The sequence below is a fragment of the Scylla paramamosain genome, chromosome 4 (genome assembly GCF_035594125.1).
Source record: "Scylla paramamosain isolate STU-SP2022 chromosome 4, ASM3559412v1, whole genome shotgun sequence".
NCBI classification, from domain to species: Eukaryota; Metazoa; Arthropoda; class Malacostraca; order Decapoda; family Portunidae; genus Scylla; species Scylla paramamosain.
The window spans coordinates 14,350,077-14,361,498 of NC_087154.1; the positions used below are offsets into that span (position 1 = coordinate 14,350,077).

Consider the following 11,422-nt stretch of genomic DNA (forward strand, 5'->3'; position numbering starts at 1 on the left):
TATTGATAGACAGAGTTGGAAGAGCTTGACTAGGCAAGGTGCAAGCACAGAGGCACAGCTTCAAAGAATAATAGGAGGGATCCCATCAGGTCCATAAGTCTTCTGAGTGTTAAGGCCAACAATGACATGGAAAACATCACTGCAAAGAAACTTAATGGGTAGCATGAAGTAGATGGAGGGTGGAAATCAAGGAACAAGCCCTGAATCATCTCAAGGTGGAGTTTTTAGCAAAGGTTTGAGCAAAGAGTTCAGGTTTACAAATAAATGAGATGGTAGTCTTGCCATCAGGTTGAAGTAAAGGAGAGAAAGATGAAGAAACAAAGTTATTGGAGACGTTTTTGGCTAGATGCCAGAAATCATGAGAGGAATTAGTTCTTGAAAGTTTTTGACACTTTTTCTTAATTACAGAGTTTTTGGCTAGTTGGAGAACAGACTTGGCATGTTCCAGACAGAAATATAAAGTGCATGGTGATGGAAGGCTCAAGTACCCCTTGTGGGCCACCTCTCTAATATGTATAGCATGAGATTAGGCTGTGTTTCACCAAGGTTTGGAAGGTTTAGGTTGAGAGAAAGAGTGAGAAATGTATGCCTCCATGTCAGATGCTATCACCTCTGTTATGCACTCAGCACACAGAAATGGGTCTCTGACATGGAAACAGTAGTCATTCCAAGGAAGATAAGAATAATACCTCCTCAGGTCCCCCCAATTAGCAGAGATAAAACACCAGAGGCACCTCTACTTTGGGGGATCTTGAGGGATTGGAGTGATAGGATAAGAAGCAGATATGCAGTTGTGATTAGAGGAGACCAACTAAGAAGATAGGATGACAGCATAAGCAGGATTAGAGGTTAGGAAAAGATCAAGAATGTTTGGCATATCTCCAAGACGGTTTGGAATACAAGTAGGGAACTTGTGATGCCCTTTTAACCCATGATCTTCAGTTTGCCTTAGACAGTGGTCATGAGGCTAGAGTCATTTTTTTTTAGACCTTAGCTTTGCCTTTGATACTATTAATCACTCTGCCCTAATTTTTAAATTAAAGATGGTGGGGATTGGTAGCTGAATTCTTATTGTTTTATCTCAGTTTTTATCTAATTGACAGAGAATAGTCATTGATGGTCAGGTGTTCCTCAGGGAAATGTTCTTGACCCCCTGGCTTTTTATTCTTTCTACTGGTGATACGTGATATGGCATCTCATGTAAAATGATTGCCTATGCTGATGATACCATTCTCTATGCACCTGTATCTTCTCCTTTGAACAGGGAACATGCTGTATGCAAGATGACCGTAATAAAATCCATTTTATGGTGCATGCAGTGGGGTATGAAATTGAACCCTGCTAAAACTCAGTCTAATCATCAGTCATTCTAGAACTTTGTTTCTGCCTCATTTTGAGATTGTTGTTAATGGGACTACAATTAGTGAGTCTATCTTTTTTAAATTGCTTGGAGTTATCCTGGATTTCAAACTTACTTTTGAGAAGCACTTTTGTCAAGTGGCTTCCTCTGCAGCACAAAAAACTGGCTTGTTGCTCAAATGCAAAAAAAAAATTATGTTGATTCTGTCTTGAGGGATTATTTTTTCTCATTTCTTCTTCCTCACTTAGAATATTATGCACCAGTCTGGTTCTCAGCTGCTGATAACCATCTCAAACTTTTAGATAAAGTATTCTATCAGGCAAAATTCTTATTACCTAATTTAAGATAAAGTCAAGCACTGTTGTCTAGTTGAAGTTTTGTCTTGTCTGTTTAAAGTTTTTCATTTTTCTGACCATCCATTACACAGTAGTCTTCCTTTAACATTTCAGGTTATTCATGGCATAGAACTTCCTTGAATAGCTTGGCTTTCAGTGTAATACATCTCAATTCTTCAGGTGCTTTATTCCTACTGTTGTGAGGTTTTGGAATCTGCTAACTATTCTGATACATTACAGTTATTTGAAGAAAAAAACAAATAAATTTATCATATCTTACTTAGCTTCCTAACTCAGTTGGGCCCCACATTGAGACCTTGAGTTTATAGTAATTTTTGACTCTCCTCTGGGGCTCCCACCCTGTTTTACTGTAATAATCATGTATCACAATTTTTTCTATATATTTGAGAGGGTAGAGACTTTCACAGCCTTCACTGAAAATTTCTTACCTGCCCCCACTCACCTCTTGGAAGTTTGAAATGCATGTACTAGACACAGCATGTTTTGAAGGACAGTGTAATTTGCTAAACTAAGAATACTTTGAGATAATCATCCCAAAACCTGGCAGAGGAGTATATCAGCTAGGTACAGGAGGTAGGAGACAACTGCTTGGATCCCATGTTATTAAGTAGTGCCAATAAGAATCTTGACCAATCACAGTCTGCCAAGCTCATGTGGAACAACACTGGCGCCAACCCCAGGACCCAAAGAGCCTCCCTCAGCTTTTCCTGGCTACAACACTCAAGCAGGCAGACTTCTGATATCCTGTCCAGGCCACCTGCTAGTGTGATTCACCCAGGCAGATGCGGTGTTGTGAGGAGATACCCAGGGATGTGAAGCGATGCCCAGACTCTGGTGGAGACTCATGGCATTGATTACCCCTTCATTCTTCACTACCACTGACAAGATCAGGTGGCCATGCATTGGTCAGTCCAGACATGGGCATGATTATGATTACTAATAAAAAAAATCACAATCCATGGCTCTGATTACATAATCATAATCAAATCATAATCATATTTTTCTTGATAATAATCAAGGATTAAAATGCAATTACTATGATTATTTCTTTGTAATTTCCATGAAGCACTTTGCTTTCAAGTCCAAGTATGTTTTGAAAGCTTAGCACCATCTCATGTTTTTACTTGCTTGTCTCTCATGATATATGAGTATCAGTCAAATGCACACAAAGCCTATACATGTTTCAGCAGACTTGAAATGCAGTACTGATAAAGATTATTGCTGCCAGGCTGGTGTGGGAGTGCACAGCCACAGGGTTATATATGAAACATGTTGTCTGTGTAATCACTGTAATGTGTGTATCAATTAAGGAACTGTCTATCATTGTGTGTGTGTGACTGTGTTTGTATATGTGTGTGTATGTGTGTGTGTGTGTGTGTGTATTTACCTAGTTGTATAGTACAGGGTCCGAGCCAAAGCTCAATTAGTCCTGTCTCCATACCCGAATTTATCTAATCTCTCTTTAAACATGTGCACACTCTTTGCCGCAACCACTTCTTCTTTTAAGTTATTCCATATTTCAACCGTTCGATGCGGAAAGCTGTATTTTTTAATATCTCCCAAACAATGACTCTTCTTTAATTTCTTCATATGTCCCCTTGTATGTCTATCTCCTTCCTCCACTTTTACAACTAGGTCATCTCTGTCTATCTTCACCATGTTGTTTATTAATTTGAACATTGTTATCAGGTCTCCTCTTTCCCTTCTTTCTTGCAGTGTTGGTAATCCAATTTCTTCCAGTCTTTCCTTGTAACTTAGGTCTTCCAATTCAGGTATCATTTTTGTAGCTGTTCTTTGTATCCTTTCCAATTTCCTTATATCTTTTTTCTTGTGTGGAGACCATACCACTGCTGCGTATTTCAGTTTGGGGTGTATCATCATTTCTTTGTCTAGGTAATTAAATGCCACCCTGATATTTGCTAGCAAATTATATGTAGAGCCAATTATTCCATTGATGTGTTTTTCTGGTGATAGCGTGTCTTGAATTATTACTCCCAAGTCTTTTTCTTCTTTGCTCTTTGGTATTGTGATTCTTCCCATCTTATACTCCCATGAAGGTCTCCTTTTACTTCTTCCCATCTCCATTACATGGCACTTCTTTATATTAAATTCTAATTTCCATCATTTACTCCATTCATATATTCTATCAATATCCCTCTGTAGTTCCTCACAATCCTCGTGGTTCTTTATTACTTCCATCAATTTTGCATCATCTGCAAACATGTTAATGTAGCTATTTAAACCCACCGTCATATCATTTATATAGACCTGAAACATTATAGGTGCCAACACAGACCCTTGTGGTACTCCGCTTGTTACTTCACACCAACTTGATTTATTATCTCTGATAACTGTACTCATTTCCCTACCTTGGAGATAATCCTTCATCCACTTAAGTATTTTTCCTTTTAGCCCTCCTTAATGTTCCAGTTTCCATATGAGACTTTTATGTGGAACTGTATCAAAAGCTTTTTTTCAGATCTAAATAGACTGCATCAACCCAACCATCTCTCTCTTGTAGTTTATCTATTACTCTTGTATAAAAGCTCAGTAAGTTTGTTACGCAAGATCTCTCTTTCCTGAAACCAAATTGTTTTTTCTGTTATTATATTTTCTTGTTCAAAATATTGCACTCATCTGTTTTTAATGACTATTTCACAGAGTTTACTTACAATACTCGTGAGTGAGACTGGTCTGTAATTCAGTGGTTCCATTTTATTACCTCCTTTGTATAACGGTACTATATTTGCTCTCTTCCATTCCTTTGGTACTTTTCCCTCATTCAAAGAACTGTTTTTATCTCCCATATTGGTTCTTCCAATTCCTCTCTACATTCTTTCAATATCCATCCATTTACTTCGTCTGGTCCCATCGCCTTCCTAGTATCTAGCTCTTCCAGTAGTCTTTTAATTTCTTTTCTTTCCACTTGTATGTTTTCTATTCCTTTCTGTTGTTCCTCATCTCCCAGTGATGCAAAGACAGTTTCTCTTGTAAATACAGACTTAAAGCTTTTATTCAGTATCTCAGCCATCTCTTGTGTGGTTTCATAAATTTCTCCATTTTTCTTCAGCTTTGTAATGGTATCTCTATGCTTTATTTTTCCATTTACATATCTATAGAAAAGTTTGGGTTCTTCTTTACACTTTCCAACTACATCTCTCAAAATTTCTTTCTTCTTCTCTTCTTATTTTAACATAATCATTTCTAGCTGTCCTGTATTCTTCTCTATTTATCTCATTCCATTGTTTCCTCATTTTTTTCCATGCCCTCTCCTTCTTCTTTTTTGCCTCTGCACACTTTGCATTAAACCACACTTTCTTATTTTCTTTTACCTTATATCTTGGCACATATCTTTCAACACCTTCTCTAAACTTGCTTAAAAACACTTCATATTTTTTCTGCACCTCCATACCTCTTAATAAATTACTCCAATCAAGCTCTCCATAGAATTTCTTTAACCCTGTAAAGTCTGCCTTAGCATAATTTTTTCTCTCATTTTTATATTCCTCATTGAATTTTGGCACTTCTTCTTTGATCTCTATCTCCATCTTCACATGATCACTTTTTCCCACTGGACACAAATATTCTATACTTGGTTCATTTTCTGGCTTTTTTGTAAAAACCAAGTCTAGTAGTGATGGTTCATCTTCCCCTCTGTACCTAGTATTTTCTTTCACCCATTGATCCATCGTGTTTACCATCATAGTCTGTAAAAATTCTTCACTCCATGTACTGGCAATCCCTGTCACCTCCATCTCCCCCCAGTTTATCTCCTTGCTATTAAAATCTCCTACTAGTAACACCTTTTTTCTTATCTCTAGCATGTCATCTATTCTTTTTATGAACTTGCTTTGCATGTGTTTATAATCGTCAGTCCCCCAAGTGTTGGTCTTTGGAGGCATGTACGCAACAATAATTTTTCTGCTTTCTTGTCCTTGGATCTTGATCTCCACACTCAATGTTTCTGACCTCCCTTCACCATATTCCACTGTTTCTATCAAGATGTTTCTTCTTACTAGAATCATCACTCCTCCTCCTCCCTTATTCTTCCTGTCTCTTCTCCAAAGTATGCCTCGCACAGGAATTTTAATCGATTTTATGAGTACACATTGATTTTTTATTGATTTTAAGGCTCGGGGAAAAATGTGCTGGATACTTGAAGCTGCCGGATACTCGAATGCTGGATGAGAGGGATTTTACTGTATATATATATATATATATATATATATATATATATATATATATATATATATATATATATATATATATATATATATATATATATATATATATATATAATTACTGCAATGTTTTCTGTTCTTTCTACTCTCAGAAACATCATCCAGATGTCAAAGTGGATAGCAACATGGAGTCACCAACAACAGCAGCTGGTGGAGCCTTTGTTCCAATAACTGACTTTGGGATATCTATTACTAAGAAAAAATGGAGCAATAGTGATCCCTGCCAAAAGGAAATGGACAAGTTACTCCTTTGCTTCATTGCCGGCTCTCTCCAACCTCTTTCAAGGATTGAGGATCCTAACTTTCAAGCTCTTCTTAACAAGGCCCAGCCCAGCTACAGCATCCCAAGCCACAAGGAGCTCAGCAGCAAGTTTCTTCCTTCACAAACTCAACAACTACAGGAACATCTCAATAAGAAATTTCATTCTGTTGATTATGTCTGTGTTACAGCTGACTCTTGGACAAAGAAAGAGAGATGCGGTTGTACATTGGGATCACATGTCATTTTACTGATAACTTCCAGCTCCAATCAACAATGTTGGCATGCAGAAAAGATTCATGCCACATTCACCGAAATCATCTCTAGCTTTAACCTAAAAACAAAGATTTTGACAACTGTAACCGACAGTCCCAGCAATATGCTTAAAGCATTTGTGACACTTCCCAGTCTGGACAATGTGGACACTAATCAAGACAGTGAAAGCAAAGAGGAGGATGACACCTTTGACATTCCTGATAACAATGAGAAGTTCCTGATGCTATTGCCTGAGCATGTCAGATATTTTGTTCCTACTTTACAAATTAGTGTGAAAGATGGGCTCGAAGAAACAGGGCCTGTATCAGGAGTCACTGGAAAAGCCTCACGTCTAGTATCATACATTCGTCATTCTGCACTGGCATCTGACATTATCGAAGGTGGATGCAGACCTCAGGCCAAAAATGCAACCTGATGGAACAGCAGTAACAAGATGCTTTGTTCCCTTCTGAATTCTGATCCAGCCAAGCTTGATCAGTTAAATTGTTCAGTAGAGCTAACCAGATATGAACTTAATCTCATCAAGGAAATAACAGACATCTTGACACCATTTGAAGTAGCAACTCTAGAGTGTCAGGGAGAGAATATAACATCAAGCAAAGTAATTCCATGCATTCGTGGATTGAAAGCTGAGCTTGAATAACTGTCACAGACATACAAGTCAAAGATGATTACTACTCTCAAAAGCTCAATCAAGAAAAGACTAAAGATCTATGAAGACATGGAGATGTTTCAGCTGGCTTCACTTCTAGATCCACACTTTAAGATGGACTGGTGCTCACCAGAAGAAGTCATGTTCATTAAATCCCTACTGAAATCTACAGTAGATGAAATTATGCCTACTACCACTGGAGAAAAGGGGTTCCCTTCACAAAAATAAGGAGGCCCCTACAAAGAAGTGCAAGCTGTTCAGATTCATGATACCATCAGCATCAAAGAGCTCTTCCCTCTCTACATTAACATCAACTTTATCACAAGTAGAATCCTACCTGAGTCAGCCAAGAACAGAGGATGACAGTGATCCCCTTCTCATCTGGGAAAAGAATCAGCCAACATTACCTCAACTAACTATACTAGCTTGCTGATATCTGTGTATCCCAGCATCATCAGCTCCAGTTGAGAGACATTTCTCTATTGCTGGGGAATTCTTTCGTCCTGAACAATGCAGAATGACCGATGTTCACTTTGAGGAGTTGATGTTTATCAAATGTAACCAGCACATTGTAAATTAGACATTACATGAGAAATAATCTAGCCTATGAGAAATCATGTGTATAACAAGTTCTGTATTTTTCATAAAGAAATACTGTTTTCATTATTGCTGTGAAATCCAGTGATCATGATTTGAAATAAATTTGAAATAAAGTAATGTACTATTTACTGTAGAAAAAAAAACAAATAAAACCTCTTACACACAATGTATGTTTTTAATTAGTTAGTAAGTGATTTAAATGGTTATATTATTGTGCTCAAATATGGAACAGTGCATCTAATAGATGTAGTTTGCTACCTATTTAGGCACTGTACTTAATCATTGCTAATCATTATCTTTTTATAAATTATCACAGCAAAATGTGATTATAATCATAATCTAATCCTGATCGTGCACAAAAAGAAAAAAATAATCATAATAAAAAATAGCAAAACTAAAGTAATCATAATTTAATCACAATAAAAAAAGTATTCCAGACCATAATCAAAATCAAATCATAATCGTTTCTTATAATCATGCCCATGTTTGCTGGCCACCAGTCAAGGTACATACTTCACAATTCAGTATATGATAGTTTAAGTAATTCTAAGTAAAAAATATTCTACACACATATGCTATGTTTTGGTGTATTTTACAAGAAGTTAACATGCAAGTTGTGTGTTGTGGAAGTTGCTTGTCTGGGTGGGCCTCTGCCTCCTACCCTCCCTCCCTCCCCCCTCAGCTTGCTACTCGTGTCTCAGTGCACCCTAAAGTGACAATTTTTTGTGTACAATCTATGCAGTCAAATCCTTACAGAAAATCATTAGCAAATGACAGATTTGTATGTATCAGTGAAGAAAATGTGCAGGTAACACAGTAATAAAGTAGTTGTTAAGTGTTACTTTTTAAACAAACATGGCAACTCATTGCAACTGTCACCCCTTTGATACTTGACATTTTAACATCTAAGTGACAGGCCATGTCAATCAGTTGACTGCCAAAGCAGATCTTTTTGTTATGATGAAAATACTTTTTACGTTCAGTAACACTGAGTATTTAGACATGATATTCGTGTACCAATTCTGTGATGGGAATGCCCAGGCTGCAGCAGCAGAACGCAGACACAGGTACCCAGACAGAAGACACCCAAATAGCAATTTTATAGTGTCAGCATCTCCGTGAGAGAGGATGCTTCCCTGGCACAGAATGTGTTTGAGCAGCTCAAAATGGTATCTTCCTGATGACAATACAAAGCTTGGTGAGTACAATTTGTCATTTGCTAATCATTTCCTGTAAGGATTTGACTGCATAGATTGTATACAAAAAAAATTATCACTTTATGCCATGTGGTGCCACTCGAGTAGTGAACCAAGGAAGAAGGGAGGGAGAGAAGCAGAGGCCCACACAGGTGAGTGGGTCCCACAACACACAGGTTACATGTTAATTTTTCACAAAATAAAGCAAAGAACAGCATATGTGTATAAAGTATTTTCAACTTCGAATTATTTGAACTATCATATCCTAAAGTATATACCTTGACTCACTGGACACACTGTATATTTGTCCACTTTCTTTTTAAATATGCATACAATGTCCACTCTAATCACATCTACACTAGAATCATTCCAGATTTCTAATATAATTCAAAGTGGGAAGTTATGTTTCTTGGTGTCATAAGAACACATATTCTTCATGATCTTATTTATGTGTCCTCTTGTACATCTCTTTCCTTCGTCCATTTGTACTACCAAATCTTGTCTGTCTCCCTTTTTCATGTGGTTTACAAGTCTGTACATCGTTATCAGTTCTTCTCTTTCTTTTCTCATTCTGGTAGTGTTCGTAAGTCCATTTCTTTCAGTCTCTCCTTACAGTTTAGATCCTTCAAGCCTGGATTTGTCTTTGTAGCTGTCTTGTATTTTTCCAACTTCTTATTTTTCTTCCTGTGGGAAGATCATACTACTGTTGTGTACTCAAACTTAGGACATATCATATTGTTATTATTTTCTTCATCATATCCTTGTTGAAGTAACTAAATACCACCCTCATATTTGTTAACATCCTGTATGGATCCAAATATTGCACTTATGTGCTTCTGGAGACAGAGTGCCCTTACTTTTCTTTATCATCTTTTCTCCTATTTTATAATTCCATGAAGGCCTCTACTGCTTTTTCCTATTTCCAATACGTGGAATTTTTAGCATCAAATTCTAGTTTCTATCTTTTGTTCTGTACATAAATCCTATCAATATTCCTTTATAAATCATTGCAATCCTCTTGGCTCTAATTATTCTTAAAAAATTTGTGTCTTCAGCAAGTAAGTAATATAACTACTCAAACCAGCTGTCATATTGTTAATGTACTCGTATATTTGAAATATATTGGGCACTAACACAGACCATCTAGTGTCTCTTGTTATTGTTCTCATTTCTTTAACCTGCAGATAGTCTTTCATCCAACTCAGTATTTCTCCCTTCAGCTCCCCTATATTTTTCAAATTCCATAAGTCTTTTGAGAGGAGCTTTATCAATTTTTTTTTTTTTTTTAACCAAAATATACAGCATCAATCCATCTCTCTCTCTCTCTCTCTCTCTCTCTCTCTCTCTCTCTCTCTCTCTCTCTCTCTCTCTCTCTCTCTCTCTCTCTCTCTCTCTCTCTCTCTCTCTCTCTCTCTCTCTCTCTCTCTCTCTGTTGCATTTCATCTATTACTCTTGTATAAAAAGTCAATGTGTTAGTGACACAAGGTATCCTTTTCTGAATCCAAATTGTTTGTCTGTTATTACATTATTGTCTTCCAGATATTTCATCCATCTATCCATAATTACTATTTTGCAGAGGTTCCCTATAACACTATGTATTAATTAGTGACACTGGCCTGTAGTTCACTGGTTCCATTTTATTTCCTCCTTTGTATATGGGCACTAAGTTAGATCTTTTCCATTCCCATGACATTTTTTTTCCTCTTTCAATGAACATTTGACTATGTTTCAAATTGATTCCACTCTCAATTGATCTCAATTTTCCTTTATTATCACCCTGATACATCATTAGGTCCCAATACTTTCTTGACATCCTCCAGTAGTTTCTTGATTTCTTGTCTCTACTTTTATTTGCTGGAATCACTCTTGCTGCTTTACTCACATTGGTGCTAAAACTTAGTTTCCTCTGCAAATACAGACTTGAAATTCTCATTCATAATTTCACTCCTCTCCTTGATTGTTTTGTACATCCTCTCTTCTTTTTAACTTATTAATACAAACCATATGTTTAATTTTCCCATTCGTGTACCTATAGAAAAATCTGGGTTTTCCTTGTATCTTCCCATAATATCATTTTAAAAATTCTCTTCTCTCTTCTTATATTAAGATATTAATTTTTTGCTTTTTTATACTCCACTCTGGTATTTTCATTCCACTGCTTCATCCTCTTTCTTCATGCTATGTCCTTATTCTTCTTGGCTTTTGCACATTTAACATTTTACCAACTACATGGTGGACCAAAAATATGTTACTATTATAAGATTCTTGTCATTTCCACACACACACACACACACACAAAAAAAAGATATATATATATATATATATATATATATATATATATATATATATATATATATATATATATATATATATATATATATATATATATATACACTCAACCCCCAGCTATCACGAGAAATTGGTCCCTTAACATCGCCGTGATAGCTAAAAACGCGATAGCCATTGTTAAGAATACATAGGA

At 36.5% G+C, this 11,422-nt stretch overlaps 1 protein-coding gene across 2 annotated transcripts in view; it reads left to right on the plus strand.

The window, feature by feature from the left end:
* LOC135099767 (E3 SUMO-protein ligase ZBED1-like) overlaps positions 1-11,212 on the plus strand; it is a 75,221-nt gene extending 64,009 nt beyond the window's left edge. For both annotated transcript variants that reach the window (XM_064002280.1, XM_064002279.1), the window contains one exon: positions 6,050-11,212. In XM_064002280.1, coding sequence (XP_063858350.1) covers positions 6,083-6,907 — 825 coding nt within the window. In that variant the 5' untranslated portion in view covers positions 6,050-6,082 and the 3' untranslated portion in view covers positions 6,908-11,212. The remainder of the gene's footprint in view (positions 1-6,049) is intronic.
* Positions 11,213-11,422: the final 210 nt, after the last annotated feature.